This window comes from Lasioglossum baleicum, chromosome 13, assembly GCF_051020765.1.
Source record: "Lasioglossum baleicum chromosome 13, iyLasBale1, whole genome shotgun sequence".
Classification (NCBI taxonomy): domain Eukaryota; kingdom Metazoa; phylum Arthropoda; class Insecta; order Hymenoptera; family Halictidae; genus Lasioglossum; species Lasioglossum baleicum.
The window spans coordinates 14,015,354-14,041,696 of record NC_134941.1 but is presented as its reverse complement, the minus strand read 5'-3'; the positions used below and the strand labels follow the sequence as shown (position 1 = coordinate 14,041,696).

The following is a 26,343-nucleotide window of genomic DNA, read 5'->3' as shown; positions in this document are numbered from 1 at the left end:
GGGTTACAGCGGGTTACCTGTTACAGTAACCTTTCTTGAACTAACCGGGTTTGGGTTAGGGATCGGATTAGAATCCCTATCTAAATATTTAGAAAATAGAACCAGCAAACTCGCAACCATCGCAACGGAGACCTCGGTCGTGTTGCCGTGTCGCATGCGCATGCATGCGCACACGTAAATACATGCGCATACAATTTATCTATACATATACATATAGTTACATATGTAGTTGAAATTACATTTGACGACTTGCAGGAAAAAACTGTTGTACGCGATACTATTGTGCGATATGTGACAAGTGGCAAGTGGAAAGGCACGACGAGATAGCGATATAATGCAGATTGAACGTGGTTGTAATGCCCCGGCATACTGTCAACAGTCAACATTCGTAGGGTCGTAAGATCACTGAATAAAGTTACGACAGTGTCGGTCGAATGATTCGCGTTTCGAGTATACTGGCCGCCTAAAGTTCGTATCGTGGCCAGCCGACGTTGTATTCGACGATAAATATGTTTAATCCGCATCACATAAATGAAGACTATCGCAGTTAATGTGGCTCAGTGGTACTATCATTTCTTGGAGTGTTCTGGCTCACGTTATCATTGTATTTGCCAGAACAACTTAACCTCGAGCGAAATATGTTTCCACCGAAAGATATTGCCAAGACGGACTATATAAGTTTAAATATTCAGGAGAGCGCAACTTTCGCACGAGGAACGTCGCGCAGTCTTTGGAGGGTAAACTGCTTTCGAGGATATTCTTTGCAATTTTCGAAATACTTTTCATTCATGTTTATATTGGATAAGATAATGACTAAGACAGTAGAGATCCCTATTTCACGTGTATTTCACCTTATATGCAACTCTTATGTTGTTAACCAAGATGTATAGATTATTTAAAACCTTTTGTATTTAACATATTTCCACAAATTCTCATTTTAAGACTATAAATTAATATATTAGCGAGCAAAGAATGGACTTTCAGAGAAATTTTTTGAATAACAAATTGTTGAAAGAGATTATTAAATATACGTGTATTAACGTATACACACTTTAATTTGTATTAACTTCTAGGGTACAGTTAGTCATTTTTGGAAGCATAATATGGGTATATAAATTTGTGAAACTATAGTCTCGATACATAAACTAATATCAATGTTCTAGAAATTGTACAAATTAAAATGAGCGTGACAAAACCACGATCTCTACTAGACAGCAGATCTCCATGCAAAATAAAAATTCATTTTCTTTCTTAATATGTCTAACAGGTTGAAAGTAATACAGTAGTACGTTTAAATGCTTCCAATATTTTCACTGTCTTAAATTGCACCTATTCATTTTTCTCATAAATGTATCAAATCCGCTGTCTAATAATCACTTACGCTTTCATTAATCGCCTTACTGTTTCTTCTTCTAGCAATGGAATCAGTTGTCCAGGTTACAAAGGAACATCCTCTACTTCATAGTCATTACAATTATATTAATTATATTTTATTTGCTACCCGGCGATAACAAGAATGGAATTTTAGACGAGAGCGACTACAACAATATAGAAGTTGCACAGGATACTCTTAAATATGAAAAGGTATGACAATTATGATATTTCATCATCGAAACTGGTAGACATTATTATGTCTCGTGTTGCACAGATGCTCGTATTATAATGAAATTCGTAGGCTGTAGAAGATATCGTAGTAGACAACGCGAACCAAGAGCGCAAAGATGGAGGGGAGGTTATAGAAGAACCGGAGTTCCAACCAGAAATAAACCAAGTGGACGATGATCAGATTGGGGAACCTCCGCAACCTAAACCAAATGCTCTTAAATTTAACGGTAATTAAATATTCTACGATATTTTACGAGTTCTGCTTTGTACGAGCTGTCTGAATTTTAGGTCCACAAAATAGTAGACAAAAGGCAGTAGTTGCAGCGTTTAAACATTCATGGAACGGATACAAGGAATATGCCTGGGGTCACGATACCGTCAAACCTATTTCTAGAAAATACCACGAATGGTTCGGTTTGGGACTCACTATAGTCGATTCCCTAGATACTATGTACATAATGGGTTTAAATAATGGTGAGATTACCAAGCCATTCGAAATGTTTTTCGAACAATGTTAAATCTACGCTGTTATCGTGATATAAATTTTAATCCTGTGATCTGTTTGGTTTACAGAATTTTTAGAAGCCAAGGCATGGGTTGATAAGAGTTTAGTATTTACTCTAAATAGGGACGTTAATTTATTCGAAGTTACCATTAGGGTATTAGGAGGTCTATTATCGGCATATCATTTATCGGGTGATAAAGTTTTTTTAAATAAAGCTGTAAGTCTCTCCTATGACTTTCCGAGGATTAATATTATGTGATATTATACTAGCATACATATATAATATCACGTTACGTTACGTTACATTGTATGAACTGATATGATATGGTAACGTAACTATTACGGCAGCGTAACGGTACACTTTGAATATCAATTGTACAGGCACAGTTAGGCGATCGTCTGATGCCAGCATTTTCCACGTCATCCGGTGTTCCGTATTCCGATGTAAATCTTGGCACGAATACCGCGCATAGTCCTAAATGGGGTCCCGATAGCAGTACCAGCGAAGTCACCTCGATTCAATTAGAATTTCGAGATCTTACTCGCAGCACGGGGGAACCAAAATACGAGGTATATTTACTTGTTCGCTATGTTCACAATGCTGTATTTGTGTATCGTGTGTAACTTGTACGTCCTCGTAGGAAGCCGTAGCAAAGGTGTCCGAACATGTTCACCAATTGGAGAAATACGATGGTCTGGTACCCATATTTATTAACGCCAACACCGGACAATTTCGCGAGTTTGCAACGATCACGCTTGGTGCACGCGCCGACAGCTATTACGAATACTTGCTGAAACAGTGGCTGCAAACCGGAAAAACTATTAATTAGTTAGTACCTTTCATGAATGTATGCTTCAATGTAAATGCTCCGTGTCAATTGTACCGGAATAACTTGTTTCAAAATGTTTTCAGTTTGCGAGACGATTACTTGTTAGGCATTTCTGGAACTCGGAGTCATCTTGTCAAGCAAACAGCGAGCAAAAAGTATGTTTTTATCGCTGAACTAGTTGGAGCAACGAAAGAGATCAAACCAAAAATGGTAAGTTAATTCTCTCGGCTATAAATCATATAAATTATTATTAATCGTGTAACCGATTACCGATGTTCAAAATATTTCATTTGTAGGACCATCTCACGTGTTACCTACCAGGTACTTTAGCTTTGGGAGTCCATCATGGTTTGTCATCCGAACATATGGATCTTGCGAACGAACTTGTAAAAACATGTTACCAGACGTACGCTATTCAACCAACGTTTCTTGCGCCGGAAATTACTTACTTCAATATCCAGGTAACATCGTTGAAAAATAGATGAATCGTTCATTCGAATCACAGATATATTGTGCATAATTTACCCTAGAACGCCGAAGAGAACAAATCGATGGATATGTATGTGAAAATACACGACGCTCATAATCTATTGAGACCAGAATTCATCGAGAGTCTATTTTATATGTGGTACTTTACCGGAAACAAAACATTCCAAGACTGGGGATGGCAGATATTTCAGGTAAGTACAGCGACTTCCACTAATGTTCGGACACTCTTAAAAAGACGATGACTTTTTTAATATTGGATCTGGACCATGCGATTTGAACTTTTTTGGAAAAGTTTAAGACCGCTCTAAAGAAGACGATAACTTTTTTAATATTGTACTATACGATTTGAACTTTTTTGGGAAGCTGGAGCAATTAGTTTACTAAAGGATGTGAAAAGAAAGTTTTTCAAAAATTGCAATTGATCGGAATTGTTGAAAAAATACTATAAGTTGAATTTGTAACTTTTTTATGTGGGCCTATATTGAAAATTTAAAAGATACGTTTTGTAGATCTGTGTCAATTAAATATATTCTGAAAATTTCGTCAAAATTTTCAAGATTTCCGACAATAAACCCGGCCTAGTAGAATATACATATAGAAAAATTGGAATATATGGAAATTGGAGGGCTTAGAGATTTAAATATTTGAATATTAATGACACACTGTAGCTGTAATACGCAATACAGAATACGGCTGTTCAATGTTGTTTCTTCGTCGCAGGCTTTTGAAAATTACACAAAGGTGGACAAGGGTTACACCAGTATTGGCAACGTCCGAAATATTCACGATACTCGACAACAAGATATGACCGAAAGCTTCTGGTTCGCCGAAACTCTGAAATACTTGTACTTGTTATTCGACGATACAAGGCAACTAATAGATTTAGATAAATGGGTATTCAATTCCGAAGGACATCCGCTTCCCATACACGAGTCGTAACCCGATATGAATGAACGTGCAAAGTATACAAATCTACACTTTTAGCAGAATACCAGTACCAAGTATTTTTCATGGCCAGTCAATCGATCTAACGAAGCGCGTATACCACCACCACCACCAACAACAACACCACTGGTCGGATCGAATTCGTCTTTCAGCACGAGTTTTCAAAAGTTCTATATCACTTTCTTGCAAATTTTTCTACAAGCATTATACCACACAACATGAAGCACAGACATTGTACATTACCAACTAATTAACTATTTATACACAATTTTTTACTAATTTCCCCGATTTAGAAAGCCGTGTACTTCTAATCGAAAATGTATTCTATTCTGTGGTGAATAAGTTCGTGCTATTCGTACAAGATATACTGTAGATCGTATTTATGAAAAAGTGTATCTGAATTGTTGAGTACAATCTTGTAAAATAGAAAATGCTCGATGTCTGTTATTTGTAGCCCGATGCAACAATTCCTTTCTTGTTTATACTCGTATTTATTATACATTTCGAAGATTCTGGACTCTCATGATCACTGGAGCAAGTGAAATTCACGTTTCCATGAGTTCTCAACGACTCTAGCCGAATTTAACGACGCGTGTTCGCAATGAAGGTATCACAGTTACTCCTTGTTACAGCGTAGTTCTTATTTATTGCACATTTTCGTAGAAAAATATTAACAGAGGAGGGCATTTAAGTTTTCCACAGTGGACACTTTCAAGGCAGGCGACGGAAATCGTCGATAGATTAAAATACTGTGTTCTTTACATTCTCCTAAACGTATATCACATAAATGTATAGCTGTCTCATTTGCAAATAGTTCTTCAGGCTGTGTACAATTGTTAATCATCTCATCTTCCGAGATACAGACTTACATGTGATACACGTTATAATTATAGCATATAGCTGCAATTAACTAAATTGCCATTACGTAAGTTTGTAAGCTTTAAAATTAGTTTTCCATTACAAAAGTAGTGGTCGACGATATTACTTTTCTTATTACGTGTTACGTTCGTTTTCTATAAAATTAACTAAGTAAGTAGAACGAGATTTTATTATCGGTTAGCGAATAGTAATGAATTAGGTAGAGATAAATGTATTTCAACGATACGAACGAGTGGTACGGAACGAGGAATACCAGATTCGTCTATAAAGAAACCATATTAGTTTACAATCTATCGTAAATTAATTATCTTGCGAATATAAATTTATATTATACTTCAAGTGGAATGTACGCGCTTGTACAATATTATTTTGTATTCTCCGTCGTGTCTTTGGTTATCGAAGAACGATCACCGACATTGTACGAATCTAACCATAAGTAGAAGAGAATATAGTTGCGCAAACGTTTCTGTATTATTACAAAAATTGTACAACTCGTTTCTTCATTTCTCGATTATTTTGTCGCGTTGCGTTACGCTACATTACACGATATTACACCGCGTATCGTATCGTATATTATATTATAATATATTCAGAAAATATATCGATCACATTTTGTATCCTGCACGATCCTCGAAATGTCAGAAAGAACAAGAAATCGATCATTCAAATATTCACCGATCCTGACAGTAATACTACAACATTTTATAAGAAAATACTATTTTTCTGGAAAGCCTGCAAAAGCAAAGGTAACTACCTAACATGTACATTTCGATGTTGTTGTAAACTATCATGGCAGTTCTTCTTGAGCGTACGTTGATCGTTTCGCAAAATTTGTACGATTCTTTTGTGCTGTTCGAGTTTCTTAGATCGACAGAGGCAACTCTTCGAGTTTTCGAAATTGACTTCTGGTACTACATTATTTGCAAATGTAAAAAATGTTTGTACAATTTTCCCATGGAAATCACATTGCTTTATACAGATCTTTTTATCATAATATCATCGTCCCAAAAGGAAACTCGTAAAGGATACTCGTAAAAATAACGCGCGTTATCGGTACTTGAGCAGTCTTTCGAACTCCTACAAGGCAATATTGTACCAACTATGCTTTTTTTGCGGATGGCTAGAATGTGCAGCACTGTACACGTTGGTATAATTATTATTATAATAATAACAACAATAATAAATGTATTTTTAATCTAGCAATTTCGCGTAATAAATAATTATGGCATTCCGAATCGAGTAGTATAGTTACGCTGCGCAACGATGCGCGGATGCAACTGGAATGTTTGAAATCGAAATCTGATCGGAAAGAATAGCGATTATCTTTTACCAAATAGTAGGAAAATACGCTGCGGCGGTCACCTGACGTACACTCCCGTCTATAAGTCACCGGACACTTATTCAAATTCGGATGCAGACGATTTTAAAGGACCTATGTTATGAAATAAAAAAACGGTACTTATCTTTTCTAATGTAGAGAACGTGAAAATCAAATCTGATCAAAATATCCTTAATATCCTTACAAAAATATCTTTAATTATCATTCTTATATTTTCTAAATTTTCAAATTTGGCTTCCAGACCCCTCCGTAATCATCCCACAATTTCTCTATCTCTTTTTCCCGAAATTTATTCAAATAGCATATTTAATTTTGCATAAGTTCGTGCCCGATTTTCATAGATGTCACAAACTGTAAGAACAATTACAGAAAAAAGATAATAATATAATAATTTCATTTCTAACAATTGTAGAAAAGAATGGTGACTATCTATATGTATAATCGTTTAATACAGCACGAACTTGTGCAATCATCTGACAGTTACATCTAACCAAAATACAGGGTGACAAGAAATAACGGAGTTAATCATTTCTTATTATAATTCTGTCAAATTGACGAATTCTGAAAAACCAAATAATAACAACCATAACATGGACCTTTAGTATTCATATATTTAAGAATTATCATTTGGTTTTTAAAAATTCGTCGATTTGAAAGAATTATAATAAGAAATGTTTAACTCCGTTATTTCTTATCACCCTGTAAAACCGTAAAATCAAGCTGAAAGCTTATACATTCTTTAATTACCATTTTATTGAAGATAAGTTAAACATCCGATGATTTACGGACGGGAGTGTACCGAAGATTCGAACCCTCTTTTCGAGACACGAGACATAACGAACAACGTTACTTCTCGGAAGCGTTCGTTCATTCGATCGATGACACTCGATTCTTCGTCACGATACCGTCTCGCGCTGAGAGCCTCGGATTTGAATCGTGCCTCTTGATTCAGTAAAATTGCTCCTTCTTCTGGTCTTCTAAATTAAAATATCACGCATTCGCAACATTGTTGCGTGAAATATATGCAGTCGACGACGCAGGAGTTGTCGTTGCGTCGAACGACCGGTTTCTTCTTGTCCGTATCGAGTCCATTCCTTTGGACTCGAGAGAGCCTGGACTCTGGATCTGTCTGGCTCTGTGGATCCGATCGACCATCGGGATCCGATCCGAATTCGAATGCGGATTTAGCAAGCGACAGAGCAACGGCTTGTGATATCGGGCTCGCGTCGCAGACGTCATTCTCGATCGTCTCGGTACGATGATCGGTGTCGTTCGATTCGGTATACGAACTCAATCGTTTACTGCTCGCTGGATGCTCGTCGAACGTAGCCGTCGAGTCTACGTCTTGACCAACGCGCGTTTCATCTCTGTCTCCTTGTCCATGTCTCTCAGTATCCGGCGCATCGTACTCTACCGCAGGCACAGAAGTTTGCAGAAGCGCCGACTCGCTAGTTACGATCACGCTGAAAGCAGAAAACAACATTAAATTCGTCGAAAAAAGTTTAACTAACCAGCGAACGGTCGTCGAAACGAACAAAACGATCGATTCGTGAGAAACGATTCCTCCGACCAGAGTTGTGCTAATTTAAATACATTGTAATTGAATTGCGCAATTGAATTACATCATTTGAATTGCATAATTCGAACCTTCCGCTAAATCGACTTGCTGAACAAATAGAGTACAAATTAGCTCGCTTTCTTGTCTGTCTGTCTGTTTTTACATTATAATTTTATTGAACGAAGCGACTGAAATTCGAATTACGAAATCACCGGATACGATGTAATCGAATTACATACTTAGTCATTGTAATTCAACACAACTCTGCCTCCAACCAACGAGGTACAACGATCTATTCTCTGTTCGTCTCTGTCACTGGTCTCTCGTCGCGAGAGACTCGGAATTTCCTAATTTCCTAGCAAACGAACTTCTCCCCAAGGGACTCGCTCGTTTTTTAAACTGTAAGAAGGGTGCGGAAACGCAAGGAGTAAACCCAGAGTCAGCAGACTACGTAGTAGACTAGCAGATCAGCAGACAAAGCGAAACCACAAAACCACCGAATTCCATTCGCGACGAAAGTTTCCGGAAGTAAGTATCAGTCTATTCCGTTATAGAAAGTGTTAGGAAGAAGACGTACCACCTAGCCCTCGTACAAGGTTGCATTCTACTCTTTTCCTCCGACGTCAGAGTAGCATAAAAATAGATTTGCCTGTCCATTTGTTTGGAATCGTAGCTCTACCGTTTCGTTAGACACCGATCAGACACCGGCGTAGACTGTCGATGTTTCGAAAATCTCTTTCGAATCGTGGATCTTCTCGTCGTCCTCCTGTTTCATTCCAAATTCCAACCGCACACATCACCGATCACATACTTTCGGTTTGTTCGCGGTGATGCGATGCGAGGCGAGGCAAGGCGAGGCGGATCACGGAAATCGAATCACCAGTCTCTTTCGACGCGTGGAAGGAGCATCGTCGATTTATCGATCAAGCAAACTCAACGACCACGTTTGACCTGGTGTTTCTTCGACAAATTGAAAAATTAGCTTTTCATATCGGTACCAATAACGCAACATCGTCAACGGGATAGGAGAGGGGGGAAAACAAGCGGACAGAGATGTTTAACACTAAACCTACCACGACCGGTTCCAGATCTTTTATTTCGCAATTATTAAAACGATATAGACGCTTTCGTGTTTAACGATTCAATGAATACAGGGTGAACCTTTGTTATTAGCAGTCCGATCGAAAATGTTTTTATCAGACGTAGCATGGTTTCAAGAGATCTTTCACGTGATTCAATTTTTTTGCGAATACACAAATTCGGTAAGTATCATAACATAAAAGTAAATTGCTTTTTTATTTGATCTTACAAAATAATTTGCTATTTCCGATCGGACTGTTAATAACGGAGTAATTTGGTTCACCCTGCATATTTAGTAGCGCAGATATTATAATATGAACCGTGCGATGTTCAAATAAATTGAATCTTGTTATTTTGAGTCTCGGTAGGTTTAGAGCCCGTTCAAATACGGCGGAAACCGCGCGAATATTCTTTACATTAGCGTCTTCGTATTCGTTCACGCGTGCCGACGCGATCGAACAGTCGAAAACAAAAATCTAGCGGTTCCCGCCGTGTCTGAACGGGTTCCGAGTGTTAATCGCGTTTCATGCAACGATTTGTATGATTGGAAAACAATACAATAATAAAAAGGGACCAAAAAGAAAGAGGTGAAGAGAGACGGGTGGGAAGAAGCGAGAAACGGACCGCGCCGATCAAAGTCGAGCATGCATTCCGTGAGCTAATCGAGCCCAATAACACGATCACAGCTTCTATCGATTCGAATACGTGCATTGTTCATTCAATTCCGTTCGATTCTACGAAACGACACACGAGACCAAGGAGAATACCATGCGAAGCCCGTGCAAGAATACGCAGCACGCCCAGTACGTTCAAATTGCGAGACGAGACGCGTACTACAAGCACTGTATTGAATATGCTACCACGGCAAGACTGTTTCTGACCGACTACAGCTAAATTATCGGATCCAGGCTAGAAAAGAAATGGGACCGTACGTGCAAGCGTCGTGCAAGATGAAATTACATATATGTACTTATGTACGTATTTATGACATTCATCGCGATGCAGTAGAGAAGAGAACCAAACGCGATGTTGTTTGCAATTAATCTCGTTTTTTCTTCTTCGAATCTAATAATATTTCGTAAAGGAAGCGCGAGTTCTCCAAGAAATTATTGAACAGTTGCACAGTCAAGCTAAACAGCGATAGGTACCGATTGATATTAGCTGTTGTAAAATTAACATACCGGCGAACAATTTCAACGAAACCGACTATCTATAGTAAATTCGGACGTAGGTTTTTGTAAAGATGTGCAGGATGATTCGGTACGAGCGACTTGTGAGACGATCGAAGCGCAACTGCTCGATTCAACGAGGCAACTGTGCGAATATGTGAGTACATGTATAAGATAGTCCGCGTCTCGCACCCCACGCCCCACGCGACACGTATAGTTTTCACGTGGTCGCCGGTTTCTTAACCGCTGCAAAGCCCTCCGAAAGAAACACACCCAGCCCTTTCTTTCCGATAGAAATCGATCCGGACAAAAATGTTGCGCCGCTGGAAATCGAATAATTGGCTCGATTCCGCGCGAACTGGATCGTCCAAGCCTCGAAACGAGAAAGTTTTTCGCGGTCCCGGCAACTTTGGAAGTTCCTACTATATTATGAAGTCAAACATAAAGAAAATATATGAAAAAAAAACTTTTTAAGAACCCCACGCTTATATTCAAATGCACTAAAAAGGAGAAAATAATTTTTTTGGGTATTAGTGACTACATATAAATAAAAGCGTGGAGCGCTAAACCATATTAACGTAATCTCCGTGGGCGCTCCACGCTTTTATTTATAGTCACTAATGCCTAAAAAAATTTATTTTCTCCTTTTTAGTGCATTTTAATATAAGCGTGGTTTTTAAAAAGTTTTTTTTCATATATTTTTTTATTTTCTACTTTTTAGTACGCGATCACGTACTACCGAGCGTCGCGCGGGCAGGTGTAACGGTTAAATTTAATAGTTTATATCTCCTAAACGCATGGGTTTTTTTAAAAGTTGTTTTTTAAATATTGCATTGTCATCCTGTTCTGAGCTATGTTTGAAGTTTCAAGTCTCTAGCTCGTCGGGAAGTGGATTAAAATTCGATTACAAGATTCGACGCATACAACAACAACTCGACAAGCTAATATAAGCGTGGTGATAAATTGATTTTGAAAAATTAAAGATGATCCTGAGTTTTTGTAGAATAAACATTTTTTAAAAATCTTTTTTTATTGAAATTTGTAGACCGCCAAATGTCGATTAACTTTTGTTTGGAACATTTATTTAGTCTCGTCATCGGAATTGCCTGAGAAATCGTATTCAGTTTCATAAAACGTTCATTTTTAAATGCTTGTTCTAATTATAATGTTTATCCAATTCTCCATTTCATATCGACATTCTCGTGTTGTAGATGTATTTCATACATCTATGTACATGTAATTCATACATCTGCATGCATTAAATACGAGGAAAGTGATTTTTTACCACATGAACGTAGATCAACGATTCTGATCTTATTCGGAACATTGATACGCGATACGTCGTACAACGATATCCGCCGAGTAAAAGGATCTCGTAGATAGGGACTGGAAAAGAATATTCGTCGAACGAAAGTTTCACAAAACCGCAGCCGAGATTAATATCGTTTTTCAGGAATTACATCACGGACCTCCAATCTATTTTCATATTAATCTTTATTGTATACATAAAATACTTTGCGAAAAACCGTCGAGTCCGTCCACGAATTAGATGCGAGAACCTGAAGATTGCCACGAGGATTAACGACGGTGTCACAGCGAAACCGGTTTTTTTCGTACGCGTATCGCGGCCAAAATAGTCGGCCTTTCGGTCCAGGTATGTGAGGTAAGTTCACGTTCACGGGCGCGTACGATTATTTCGGCTCATAATTATAAAAGTGGTCTAAGTGATGTACATATTACTTGTTTCGAGACATTTCAAGCAAAAGCATATTAACACTATAAATGAATTCCATATATATAATCATAAAATAACAAGCACTATCAAACGGTTAATTTTTTACAATATCGTAAAAACTACCTACATTCAGTAAATTTAGTTAAATAACTGATAAACACTTTCTGCATAACTGGTTACATGGAAAACTATATATCGTTCCAACATAAATATAGATGTTCATTCAATAAAATAGTGCCTTAATGCAAAATACATAAATATTTGCAATTGTAGTCGACACAGTTCATAGTTCATAGTTCAAGTTTTCAGAATTGCAAATACTTTCATAATTCTGTGGTTGCAAAAAATTTGAGTTCGTGCATTGATCGAGCTTTATAGTAAAAAATGTCATGGGAACAAATTCGAAAAGCTGAAAAAAAAAATATAATACAATTTAGCCGATGTTCTATGTGAAAGCATTAGCGATGAAAATTTTAAACGGTAATATCTCGAAAGTGAAAGTTGTATGTGACACGGCGTTCTTCCTCACAACCGCAGAATTATGGGCAGATTTGTGGAAATCACTCGCGTGTACAATCCGAACTATTTACTATAAAACGTAAACACGTCATTGAAATGAAACATTGATACGAATAATATCTGGTTGTACACATTGAATAGTAGTCAATAGTAGTATGTAGTAAGATAATGTGTTCGCAGTTCGCAGCGACGAACAGCGTCACTTGGATTTGTATGAGAGTCCTTAGCAAGGACTCCTTGCTCTTTACTCCTAACAAGGCCTACAAACATTCACACCGTTTGGGAAATACAATAGAAAAGATGGACGCGGTCGAGAATCGACGAATCTAAACGTACACGGGCTTACATTACAATAAAAACATAGAAAAGGCGGAACTAAGGAAGAAATGCTTAACCTCGAAAACCGATTGATCGGTTTGCTCAACTTACTTGTAGGAGCCACGCTGTAGGAATGGATTTCTAAAACGCATTAGTCCACGGTATCGAACGATCGATCATTGAACCAACACTCGCGATAATAGTCGTTTATGTACGAGGAAAATAATTGATCGCCGATCGACCGAATAAAATTACAAAGCACACCCCTCACGAGACGAGCGACAACCGACAGACACGCAGGACACGCGAAAGCGAAACACTGCGAACGCCAACGCCAACGGGCCAACAGACGAGCGAATCGTACATCGGTAATAGTAGAGGGGAGAAACAGAGAAAAAGGGGGCGCGTATTCTCTTCTGCTTTTACGTGTACCGATGTAAGATTTTTTAGAGGAATATTAACAAATTGTTGAAAAAGAATACATAATAGAAAATAGAAATTTTTTGCCAGATTTGCAACAAACTAGAGTGAAAAAGAAATTTATTTTCTTTCTCAATATTTTCATTAATAGGTTGAAAATAATATAACAGTTAAAATTCTTCTAACGTTTTCTCACTATTTTAAATTACATCTACACAGTTTTGTCATAAATGTATAAAAACTCATCCACAAAAATTGAGCTTTTCTTTCATCAAAACTATTACAACCGGCGAATTTTATTAACTCTCGTACAAACCTGACGTAAGTGGAATTTTCGTAGGGCAAACCTGCTTTGCTCGAAGATTTTAGTTCTTCCCTATGAAACTGTATTAGAACAGTGATTTGACCACCATTTACTTTTCATACTCATTATGCATATAATCTCTCGTTAAAGGTACGTACACAGAAGAAAACACGATCTTCGCTTATACGGTAATGACGGATGTGGGCAACGATCGCTTACTTCCATGTCCATTCTTAGGGTTGGTATGGTTACGTATAATATAATCGTCTTTACGAGCTACGTATACACGCGTACGTAGGCAGACTGGAGCGAGAGACGAGCCGCTTTCCTTAGCCTTAACCGTCTTCTTCCTTCCTTTAACGTACATCCACTAGTAACCGAGCCAACGTGAAACCGGTTTCAAAGCAGTATGGAGGCGAAACGAAAAAACAAAAATCTTTCGAAAACTCTCTCCGCACGCGCGTAACGAGCAGTAGGCGTTTCTATTTTATTCGAACGTGTCCGACAGCGACAGAAAGTTCAAGGTAGACGCGTCACGCGTCGTAAGAAAAATGATTACCGTTCTCGAATCTGTGGTCGCCAGGAAAAACGCCGTATGTCACAATTTCAAAAAATTTCAGTTTATGAATTAGCTGAGCTTTACGTATTTACCGGGGAAAAAGTCATGAGAATAAGTTCGAAAGGCTCCGTAAAATAATGCAATTTAACCGATGTCCTGTGTCGAGGCGTTAGTGATGAAAACTTGAAGGGGTAAGTCGTTTCTAGTGAATGCAAAGATGGGCTTTTTCAGTAGTGAAAAGCGCTAGATAAAAGATCAATCTAGGCCGCGATCGCCCTAAAAAATTATACGTTTACAGTTTGCAGCTTTATGAAAATAGCTACATAATTTTATGCTTCCGAATAATGCAAATTACTCTTTTACCTAGTGCTTTTGACTAATGAAAAACTCCATATTTGCATTATCGAAAAACGAAAGTCTACTCCCTTAAACGGCGATATCTTGTAAGTGGAAGTACGTAACATGCGGCGTTCTTCCCGAAAACCACAGAAATAACGACAATAACATTTCGTAGAACTGCATCTCGGTTCGAGTGCGAATCTCGGTGAGCTAACAATGAGAGACGGATCGTGTGCGTTCCGTTTACCTTGAAAGATCGCGCATACCAAATTACCTGCGTGTGCGTCTGCCTACAGGTATGATTTCACCGTTTTTAACTGTCCGAAGCGACCGAAACACAATTACATACTTACATGACTTGAATTCGATAGGAATCGGTAACGTGTACGATCTGAAATGTCTTTTTTTCCCGTGAGATAGAGACGCCGTATGCATTTGATTAGATTTTTTGTTTAAATTTGGAAGCTACACTTACCTGTCGGACGCATCAGGAATTTCTTGAGCGTAAACATCGGCACGCGTGGTGAACGTCCCGTCTCTCATCGTGGCCTGATTGTCGCATGACCAAAAAGGTGGCTGCTGCACCAGTAACGCTAACCGATCGTCCTGAAAGCGAAGCAGTCTTGATTCACGATTTCTCGTCGGATTCCTCGCGCAACAACCTCTTCCCTGTCTCCTCTAATTACATTATGTATGTGCATTGTCTCTGATACTCTCATCCGTCGACAGCTATATAACGTATACGTTCGCCGTTCAAGGTTGTTTTTACACGCGGCATTCATTATCGCCTTTTTGCTCTTACGACTTCTCGTGGTCTATTTCGGTCCCGTAGCTTTTACGATGTGTAACTTTATTTTTTCTCACTTCGTTCGTAGTACGTATACTTGTATAAGTACGTGGTGGTACGTTGCAACGCATCTCTACCAAGCTCCGGAGAACGAATCACGCATAACAATCGCGTCGCGAGAAATTTCCGTTCCTGACCAACGGATTTCTCCAACGTGAAAATATCGTCACCGGTGTATAACGATCACACACACTACGGTACGTACGGTTTACGCACATATTACAGTACTCTTTTGTCGGCGACATTTCTTTTTTTTTTGTTTATTAATTCAAGCAAAAGTACAGGATAAAAGATGTTATTAAAAAAGCTGTTATTATTAAGTTACCGGCGATTTCGTAGGCACAAGCTCCTACGTAAGGAGACACAACAGAAAACGACACTGGTTGTGCAGAATTGGTCGAAACGTCCCTTCTCTTCAATGACTGGACAGCTACTGACACTGCTACTGAACTGTGACACTGACTGCTACTGACGCACTGACACTGACACTGACGGCAGTGACGGCTGGCGACAAGCGACAACGCGCTGCAACCAGCTGCAACCTGCAACACGCGCAGTGTCGCAATATGTACTTACTCGGTACTCGGTACTCGGTACTGCTCGGTACTGTTCGGTACTCGTCGGTAGTACTCGCAGACAGATGCAGCGTCGTCGCGTCTTAGCGATCAGCGACCGCAAATTGTACCGACTGTCAGTGTATTGTATGTGATTGTATGTATGTATGTATACATATAGGTATGTAATGAAAGGCGATGCGCACCATGCGCACCGCATGCGCAAGCAATAGAGCCTCCCCACTTCTATCCGCCGGACACGCTATCCACCTTAGCCCCTTAGACTATATAAACTCATAAATACGGCATGTGTATAGGAAAGCCGAGAAGCCAGTGAAGCAAAGATAACTGGAACATATGACGTCACAAGATCGTTCCTAAGATATCCTGTCCATTCTTTCCGTGTACCGTCCAGCACGCGAAACAACGAGTCAGAACAGAAATAGACTTGCTTATTTATTTATTCCACAATTTGTGCACTGCACAGGTCTCGCGCATCGCGACGGACGAAGATGCGTGTTGCAGTGCTGCATGAAAGTGATGAAAGGGAGGTTGATGGGGGAAGCAGGAATTTGAGGGGCTTCAACCATGTCCAACCGTGCCCACCCTTGTTATACACCTTTGGAACCTATGACGTCACGTATTACATTATCTTTGCTTCAAAGAAAATTATCTAGAAGTTTATATGGTCTATGAGTGGTCGGACATGCTACCTAAATATACATATACGTATATGGTTCGTCGTATTCACGCTAGAGTAAGTTATAACTGTCTAAAATATACTTTAAAACATTCTTTTAGAAAACGAAACTGTCGTAGCACGAGCATTTTACTCTAATTGCATTCAACTTTGCACCGATAAATAAGTTATACCTGTAACTTGGCGAAGAAGTCTCTCTCACAGTCACGCTTTTTTCGACGTGTATTCGATCGTTTCGATCAAAGTCTTTTTGTTCATCGTTCTTCAGAAATTGCCACTTCTCGATGAAACCAATGAAACTTGATGAAATCCAATTTGGTGTTGCGCATGCGTTCCAATTTCTCGATACCGTCCACCCTTCTTGCAATCGCCTGGTTCGCGGCGTAGTAGCCGCTTTCATTTGCGTCTTCTGATTGGATTCAAGTTTTTCAAGTTACATGGTATCTCGCGGCTTTTTTTGTGTTCGAGTAACTATTACTATTACCAGTAGTACACAACGTTCGATTAGAAGAAGAGGGAAACCGAGGAGAAATTGAATATGGGTCGTTACAGAAGGTAAGCCAGCCATGCGCGTATATTTGTACGATGCCTGTGGAGTACGTGTTATCAATATGCTCGATGTATTCGGTGGTACTGAACGCGTACGTCTTGGAAAAATTCCATTGAATTGAGGCCGCCTTCACGTCTGTATACGAAAGGACGCGTAAAAGCGAAAACAATGTTGATCGGAAGTACTTTCGAAGATGCTACGTCGATCGATCTTGTATAACCTTCTATGTTTCTTCGATCCTACGAGTTTGATAGGAATCTCGCGTGTCGAGTCGTACAGCGTACCACCAGGTGTATCATACTAGACGACCGATTAGGGTCGGTAGTACGTGTGATTCAAGGATTCGAGTCGTTTCTGGTGGAACGATGACGTTCCACGCTGCATATTACAACTGCGATGCGATTAATTACAGTCGGAGTCGCGATCGAGATAGGAGACGTAGATCGCGCACAAGGTCTCGCAGTAGATCTCCACGAGACAGAAGAAGCTGGGGTGGCAGCGGTGGACGCGATCGAGGAGGTGGAAGAAACAGTCGTGGCCAGCCTGGAGCAAACTTGAGAAAGCCACGCTGGGATCTAAGCAGACTGGAACCGTTCAAGAAAGACTTCTATATACCTCACGAGTCTGTTCAGAATCGTGACCTGCGAATAGTCGAGCAATACAGAAGCGAGAAAGAGATTACGCTGAAAGGAAAGAGTATACCGAATCCTGTGTTCACCTTCGAAGAAACAGGCTTCCCGGACTATGTTCTAAAGGAGATTAAGCGAGTATTTCTTGTTTTTCTTCTATTTCTTGTATTTCTTGTATCTAAACAGTCGTTTGCTACTTTCCAGGCGGCAAGGTTTCACCGAGCCTACATCTATCCAAGCGCAAGGCTGGCCGATTGCTTTAAGTGGAAGAGACATGGTTGGAATTGCTTCGACAGGATCTGGAAAAACATTGTCTTACATATTGCCAGCCATCGTGCATATCAACAGTCAACCGAAGTTAGGCCGCAAGGATGGACCTATCGCGTTGGTGTTAGCTCCTACCAGAGAGCTCGCGCAACAAATACAACAAGTCGCAGATGATTTCGGACATTCGTCGAGTATTAGGAACACGTGTTTGTACGGTGGCGCCCCGAAAGGCACGCAAGCCAGGGATTTGGACGGCGGCGTGGAGATCGTTATAGCCACGCCGGGTAGATTGTTGGATTTCCTGGAATCCGATCGTACAAACTTGAAAAGATGCACCTATTTGGTACTCGACGAAGCAGACAGAATGTTGGACATGGGATTCGAGCCTCAAATTAGAAAAATTATCGAACAAATCAGACCAGATCGGCAAACGTTGATGTGGTCCGCCACATGGCCGAAAGAGGTGAAAAATTTAGCGGAGGATTTCTTAAAAGACTACGCTCAGATCAATGTCGGTTCCCTGCAGTTAGCTGCTAATCATAACATATTACAAATCATCGACGTTTGTCAAGATTACGAGAAAGAGAACAAGTAAGCCGTCGAGGATACCCGTTCAAATATTATACTTTCGACTCGATCGTTATCGCTGTTTCTTCTGTTCGTAGATTAAATACACTACTGAAAGAAATAATGGCGGAAAGTGAAAACAAAACGATAGTGTTTATCGAAACGAAACGCAGAGTGGACGAAATAGCTAGGAAAATGAAGAGAGACGGCTGGCCTGCCGTTTGTATACACGGCGATAAGACACAGCAAGAAAGGGATTGGGTTTTACAAGGTGAGTGGAACACGAAGTATAACTATGACCAGTGGCCATTGTTAAGGTTGCAACAGCATTTTTTTAACGGATCGTATCACTTTTCAGATTTTAGATCGGGAAAAGCTCCAATTCTTGTTGCAACAGACGTTGCTGCTCGCGGTCTTGGTAAGTAAGATATTTCGTTGCAATATAATGAAACTCTAAGATCAAGCATCGTTGCTCATTTTCCTTTGGTACGGAGAATGAAATATTTTACGAATCACGTTCCTCTACAAATTTGATTTGTGCTTAATAATTTCTGTCGCACGCAACGCATCTTGTTCCGATGGAAAGCTTTTCGAATCTTTTAACGTCACCGCTAGAAGGTAACCGAGTAAGCCGAACACGTGCTAGAAGTGTTCGCTTTGGTTTCATGTTTAGACGCGGAACAAGGTTTCGTTGCATACGCGTTGATTTAGAGACTTGGACCACTTTATGTGCCGAAACGGTAATACGATCGCTCGATACAAGCAAACAGATTACCTCTGCTACAAACCACTCGCATATACGAAAAATGATACTAACGGGTACTTGATTCTTTTTATTTATTTGTCCGGTTGTTTATTTGTGCATCTGTTTATTCGTTTTTCTTTTTTCTTTCTCTTATTCTTTTTCTTTTTCTTTCCCGTTACGTTCCGGACGATTGCCAAACGTTGCCGAATGATCACAAATACGACGAACGTACCGCGCGATCTCAATGTGTAATTACAATGTACTATGTAAATGTAAAATTTGCGGAACATCTCGCGCTCGATTCGAATCAAAAGATACACGTATACGACATTCTGAAAGCATAACGTGGTTCATTTAACGATTCTAATACCTGTGTTTCTTTGCTTCCTCACATTTTTGCTGTAGGTACCTAATCGAAATATGTTGAGCAATTTGAACGCGAGAATCCGAGAAAATATTCGTATCATGTTTCGAACGGTCGGCAAGCAACGCGGTTATTCGATTCGTTTGTATTCGATGAAGAAGATCGAGAGAACAGTATCGTCGTAAATTCCAGCTTGCCGAAAATTGCTTCGTGGTCTGCTCGACTAGACTCCGAGAGTCTATTGAGATTTTATCGAAAAGAAAAAAAAAAGAACAAGCGAAAAAGCAAAAGTGAAAATGAAAATGGAAACGGGAAAGGAAAATGAATGGTGAAGGGTCGAGAGTAGAGTTTCATTGAGTATATTACAAAAGGGAAAAGGGGGAAAATGGAGGTGGGTAGGGACGGAGGGAGGTTAGTGAGAGTGAAAATTTAAAACAATAAATACAATCTAATAGAACAATTGATATACATTGATCAACACACAGAAAGCCATCGAAGTGAGCATGTAAGCTAACGCGGTTGGATCTTTGTTTGTATTGCAGAGGCACATTGCGCGCAGGCCCACGCCGGGTAATGCAAAGCAAATTGGGGGTGCCCGCCGCCTGTTTTGTTCGGTGGTGCACTGGTTTGCATTGTCTGCGCTGGCTGCGACGCCGTGCCTCTATACGTCAATTCCGTGAAGGGCCAGTCTGGGCCAAATCGGGATCGACTTTACCTCCTACATACTGGATATCAGTTCTACGCTACGCTGTACGCCATCTGGGCTGGCCAAGTCGTTGTTGCCAGAATAGAATCCCCTGCGCTGGCCGCTCAAGCTAATCAGACCCAACAACGGTCCAATGAGGCGGTGGCATGGTAGCTGATGCCAGAGCCTCTCTAAGCGTGCCCTGTAGCAACAGAGTGGCGGAGGCTGTAGCTGGAGCGAGCGCAAACAGCCAGGCCCTGCCCGTACGTTGCTAGCGACACTCACCCACTGCCTAATTTTAGTATAACAGTAATCTTCAATTCATTGCTATATCTATACACCTACACACCTACACAACCCACACACCTACACAGTTACATCACATCCATCTATCTATCTATACATATATATATATAAATATCTATATATCCATATGTATATGTTTATATATATGCATATATACGTATATACACATATGTGGTGCAGCGTATGTGTGTGTAGACGCATACATACACACCGCAAACACAGTCTCAGAGTCGATTAGAAAAAGTATGTACGTACAGAAACAACAGTCGCTTCAGAAAAATCTAACAAGTGGACAGCGAATCTCTACGCAAAACAATGTAACAGTATCTTTAAATTTTTATAATATGTTTTCTGTTTTAAATTACGCCTACTGATTCTTGCTATGAACGTATAAAGATCCGCTGTCTAGTAATAACACTTGCTTCGTCAAAGTAGCATATACATTTTCTACAAGACTCTGCGCGTACATAATTTCTCACACAAGCAAAACACAGCATAGTGTTCCGTAAGCTGCGACAAGCAATTACCAGAAAACGAGTTCTCTCACTTTCTTTCGTTATTCATTTGAAAAATAGAAATGATTTAAGCATCTCGCAGCTTAAGCAACACCGAATGCCATTTCGTAAGTTTTACACACTACTAGTTCTATCCTCGTTCATCCATCGTGAAAACCGTGTCTCATTACACACTCATCTCTTGTATCTACTACTAACTATCGTATCGATTAGGTTGTGTTCTATATCAATTCTGGTTCCGTTTTTTTTAGTTCTCTTGCGCGACTGGTGCGCCGAACACGTCTAGAAATTTTGCTAAGAGTTGAAAAGGTAGAATGGGAACCAGGATTGTCATTGTGCGAGAACATTTCTTTGTTTCAGAGCTTTATGCTCGTGTTTGTGAAAACGCTCTCTAAACCAGTAGTCGATTTGGTTTCTCTTTCGTGAAATGTTCGTACAAATATTCGTATAAATCCTGACTGAAAACTGTAAGCGATAGAGTAGAGTACAATCGATTCGTTCACCATCGTTACTGCGTTTGGAGAGTGTGTTACCACAGTATCATTTGATTTACAATTCACGATCGAATTATAATATACATATATAATATACATTTCCTATACACTATACAGGATGTCCCAAAATTCGTGAACTTCCCGAAAGGGGGTGGTTCCTGAGACCATTTCAAGCGACATTTTCCTTTGCAAAAATGTTATCCGCGGCTTTGTTTAGGAGTTATTAACGAAAAACACTGACCAATCAGAGCGCGACCTAGACACGAGTTGGCACAGTAGTCATAGCGCGCCAACTGTCGATTGGCCGACTGTGCCAACTCGCGTCTAGGTCGCGCTCTGATTGGTCCGTGTTTTTCGTTAATAACTCCTAAACAAAGCCGCGGATAACATTTTTGCAAAGGAAAATGTTGCTTCAAATGATCTCAGGAACCTCCCATTTCCGGCTGTTGAAGGAATTTTGGGACACCCTGTATATTATACTATACTCTATTTTACTCTACTATACTGTACTATACTATACTTTACTTTACTATACTATACCAAACTAAACTAAACTTAACTAAACTAAACTTAACTAAACTAAACTATATTATATCATTATATTAGATTATTATTATATTGTACCGCGTTACATCGGAACTATCCGAATCGAACGTCTGTCCGTAAGACAGGCAGGAGATCTCCGGAAACCAACACAGCTAATACGTGTGCTTTATTTCAGACGTTGAAGACGTCAAGTTTGTCATCAATTTTGACTATCCCTCCTGTTCGGAGGATTACGTTCACCGAATCGGTCGAACGGGTCGTCGTCAAAAAACCGGTACAGCTTATACATTTTTCACGCCGAACAACTCGAACAAGGCCAACGACCTTATCCAGGTACTGAAAGAAGCGAATCAAGTTATAAATCCAAAGTTGCTGGAGCTTGCAGATAGTAAAACCGGTGGATACGGGAGACACAGAGGTACCTTGCCTTGCGAGATTCTCTCTTTTCAGGCAAAAAAAAATAATAATAAACCATTAAAATAGCCCGAGAAGGGTTGCGAGAATCGGTTATTAAAATTTCATTGTTGCGCGAACGTTCATTGAATGACATTGGAAAACTGCTCGTTTAGGCGGAAGGAATCGATGGCGATCGAGGGGCGGCGGTCGGAACGGAAAGGATCGCAGTTACTCGAGAAGCAGAAGTCGAAGTCACAGCAGGGAGCACAACGGTCGCGGCAATCGTCGAAGTTATAGCAGAAGTTATTCTCGAAGTCGTAGCCCTGTTGGCAGCAATCGTACAGGTAGGTACAACACGGTTGGTGCGTAGTAGGTGCACCGTATGTGACGTACTGTGTCGTCTCGTCTCGTCTCGTCCTCGTCTCGTGTTGTGTCGTGTCGTATCCGGGTCCGTATCCTATCGTATCGCAAACGGTGAAATACTAGCAGGCTTATTCGACGAGCCGTACACAATGCCGCACACCGTACGCGCCCAAAAACAACTGTACCTTTCTTTCTAGAGGTTATCGGTAAGAGTTACTGGAGCAGCGAAAGATGATCTTCCACCAGTGGTTAAGGACCAACATTTACTCGACGAAATCGCGCGTGACGTTTTTTTATTCCCCCTTTTAAACCACACTCTCTCGACTCACGATCACACGGTCACGCTCATACTCGCACTCACACATCGTACGCTCGCGTCATAACAATATTGGTGTAAACACATTAATGTTCCATTAACCGGAAACGTTAATACGCGATCGTAGATTATTTACGGATTGATCGTGCATTATAGTTGATTACTTTAAAGGGACGAAAAGAGAGAGGACGATAGAACGAAGGAGGAACGGAATGGAATTAAACTCGAAGTAGAATAGAATCGAATAGAATACGTACAAGCGTGTAGTACGTTCTCGTCGCGCGTTAAGAAATCACGATCCGCGGTGTACAAGATTGGAAAGGGTAACCAGGGGAATAGATACGTCTGATAAACCGCAAGAACCTTGTATAACTGTAAAACCAGTAGGTTTCTGCAATCTTTCGCAATATAACCCGTACGTTTATAGAATTCTTCTCGTCTCAGTTACTCTCTCCATTTACGGTATCATAGGAAATCGTAGAACGTAAGTAGCGGATGGACATGTTGTTTGAACGCAACGTTTTGGACGCTGTGTACACATACACTTATATATACATATATATATATATATATATATATATATATATATATATATATATGTATATGTTTTTTGACGACACCGCAGCAACACGTTCGGCTAAATTCGATTCGGGTTCGCAAATGTAATTAAACGACGAATCATCACCCGAAAAACTCTCTACACCAATTTTCTCGAAAATCGCGTATCACTATTTATATAGCTTACAGACAACACTCGTAGACGTCTAGTGGTGGCTAGCAATTAATTCGTACACGTATTCAAGCATTTAAAAACTAATGGAATAATGTACAGTATTTAACAGAAATGTCATAAATAAATTTATTAACTATTTAAGCTTGGTTTTCGTGTGTCGTCCGATCCCCGTATCCCCTACCTGTCGAACGTCGAGATTCAATAGTTGACCTACCGATAGAATGCCTTTTATCTTTTATGGAACAGAGAGACTTTGTGCGTGAAATTGCTGTTTTCGAACTTCTCACGTATCGTGTAACGAAGCTAACCTTTTGGTCATCCTTGAAAACGATGAAAATTACTATGTAATTGACAATACGTCGAGGTAAAAGTCCAATAGTTGACCAGTTAAGAAAAATTCTCTGCAAACGTACATTTTATAACAAGTAGAATATATTTCCACGAAAAGAAAGAGGCATTATAAACAATACCGTAGAAATCTAATTTGGGAACAGGGTAGGTAGATGTTTCGTGTTTTGCCTGTTCAAGTGGTTGCCTTTTCCAAAAGATCACGTCCAGAAACATTATATCATTTCCCACTTGTTTCCTGAAAAGTGCTCAACTGCTACGAGATCAATTACTGGCGCCTTTACCTAACGGTTACCGTTATTGTTACCACCGATTGAATAGACGCCAACGTCGGAGGCGGAGGCGGAGGTTGAAGCGTAGGAGGCTAGTGGTAGCGGCAACGTTTTCGAGGGGCTGCGCCGTAAACCGTACCGCGTTAAACGGTATCAATGGGCGAGAACAGTGTCTCGACTAGAGGGTGGTTCAATGGGCTCGATTCGTGTCTAGAACCGCGCAGTTTACGGGGGACGATCTATAGAAGAAAAGAGCGCGGGTGACTCTATTCGAATGAAAACCAGGAAAGATTTATGAATGAACCGTAATACGGTTGACCGGATCGATAGAGCGGCTCCCCGCAAGATCGCGGGGAACGCAAGGGCGTAGTAATCGATAGAGTGATGTCGATGGGCCAAGGGGCCAAGGAGCCAAGGGATTTGGCTCCACACGAACAAACGAGGTTGTGGAGAAAGGGACGTGTACACGCTTGCTCCATGATTTGCTAGAATCGAATTGAATCGAATCGGATCGGAGGGAGCGCGACCGACGCAGACTCGTACCTATAGCGTATGGAGGGCAGAGTCCATTCAGTAGAAACGCCAAGGCTGCTATCGATTGCGTGGGTAGTTCAGAGGAGACGGTTACCCCCACTTTTGCTCATTCAGCAGCCGCACTGCCGTGACAGCGCTTGGGGGTAGTTGGCGGCGGTGGAAACGGGGAAGGGGCCTTGAAATGCCGAGCCACAGCAACGGGAACGGTTAACAGCAGGGTAGCAAGGGGCGGGCATCTCCCACGGTAGCCCGATTACTCAAATTCCGTGGGTGGTTAACGAGGAACGAGGTGCGTGTGCTGTTCCAACCCTGCCTCTGCTGTTCTTCCGTCTCCCGCACTCCAGCACACCGCTATTGGTCCAACCAGTACCGTTCTCTCCTCTACAAATTGATACTCGCCTGACCCAGACCGTATTCCTAATGTTTTTAACATAATCCGAACTCTTACTCGTTTTTCCAGGTTCCCCGTAACTTCAACGATTCTACGAAAGATCGAACCGTCCAAGGATTCGCCTGACCCAGACCGTATTCCCTACAAATGTTTTTAACATAATCCTAACTGTTGCTCATGCTTTCAGGTCTCCTGTAACTTCAACGATCCTACGAAAGATCGAACCGTCCAAGGATTCGTTTATCAGCCGAAACCGTATTCAAGGGAAGAAAGCGTTTGTTCGTTCGAGCCACAATGGTTCCGAGTCCCAGAGGGAAACTTGTTGCGCAGGCGAAGAGCAAGGCTAACGAGCTCGCGCTTCTCGACACCCTTCTCCTTCGTCGTTCACGCGATAAATGGATCGTCGATGAACAGATAACGATACAGTCTTTTGAGAAGCTTCTGCGACTCGTCGAACACGAACTCGGAGAAGGAGTACCGTGATAAGACTTGGACCATGACCTCGAACCTTCGTTTTTCTCAACTGTTATTAGGTGCACATAGAGATCCTTTCCCTAATTCGTATCGCAGAGAGAATCTTTGGTATTCGAGGAACATGGACGATCCAGGAGCGGAATGGAAATACAAA

General features: G+C 40.5%; 3 protein-coding genes across 10 annotated transcripts; 2 read left to right on the top strand and 1 right to left on the bottom strand.

Moving 5' to 3' along the window:
• The first annotated feature begins 212 nt into the window (after window positions 1-212).
• Window positions 213-4,804, top strand: Alpha-man-ib (alpha-Mannosidase class I b). Its single transcript, XM_076436413.1, has 11 exons — window positions 213-737; window positions 1,417-1,584; window positions 1,676-1,832; window positions 1,894-2,079; window positions 2,179-2,327; window positions 2,492-2,680; window positions 2,752-2,939; window positions 3,024-3,150; window positions 3,237-3,401; window positions 3,471-3,620; window positions 4,150-4,804. The coding sequence occupies exons 1-11, from the start codon at window positions 639-641 to the stop codon at window positions 4,366-4,368; spliced, it is 1,797 nt and encodes a 598-aa protein (XP_076292528.1). The 5' UTR covers window positions 213-638; the 3' UTR covers window positions 4,369-4,804.
• Window positions 4,805-5,304: 500 nt separating this feature from the next.
• Window positions 5,305-16,491, bottom strand: LOC143214908 (uncharacterized). Of its 7 annotated transcripts, XM_076436461.1 has the most exons (4): window positions 15,069-16,010; window positions 13,083-14,993; window positions 8,728-9,110; window positions 5,305-8,055 (listed from the first exon to the last, which is right to left on the bottom strand). In XM_076436461.1, the coding sequence occupies exons 3-4, from the start codon at window positions 8,805-8,807 to the stop codon at window positions 7,575-7,577; spliced, it is 561 nt and encodes a 186-aa protein (XP_076292576.1). In that variant the 5' UTR covers window positions 8,808-9,110; window positions 13,083-14,993; window positions 15,069-16,010; the 3' UTR covers window positions 5,305-7,574. The 7 variants fall into 7 exon arrangements, with proteins under 7 accessions (XP_076292576.1, XP_076292574.1, XP_076292578.1 ...); XM_076436459.1 differs by lacking the exons at window positions 8,728-9,110; window positions 13,083-14,993 and adding an exon at window positions 16,017-16,229 and having other exon boundaries at window positions 15,069-15,199; XM_076436463.1 differs by lacking the exon at window positions 8,728-9,110.
• A 578-nt stretch (window positions 16,492-17,069) lies between these two features.
• LOC143214889 (putative ATP-dependent RNA helicase DDX5) lies at window positions 17,070-26,042 on the top strand. Of its 2 annotated transcripts, none has more exons than XM_076436431.1 (8): window positions 17,070-17,249; window positions 17,657-18,007; window positions 18,078-18,731; window positions 18,806-18,978; window positions 19,066-19,125; window positions 22,538-22,780; window positions 22,932-23,102; window positions 25,903-26,042. In XM_076436431.1, the coding sequence occupies exons 1-8, from the start codon at window positions 17,233-17,235 to the stop codon at window positions 25,911-25,913; spliced, it is 1,680 nt and encodes a 559-aa protein (XP_076292546.1). In that variant the 5' UTR covers window positions 17,070-17,232; the 3' UTR covers window positions 25,914-26,042. The 2 variants fall into 2 exon arrangements, with proteins under 2 accessions (XP_076292546.1, XP_076292545.1); XM_076436430.1 differs by lacking the exon at window positions 25,903-26,042 and adding an exon at window positions 23,319-23,981.
• The last annotated feature ends 301 nt before the right edge of the window (window positions 26,043-26,343 follow it).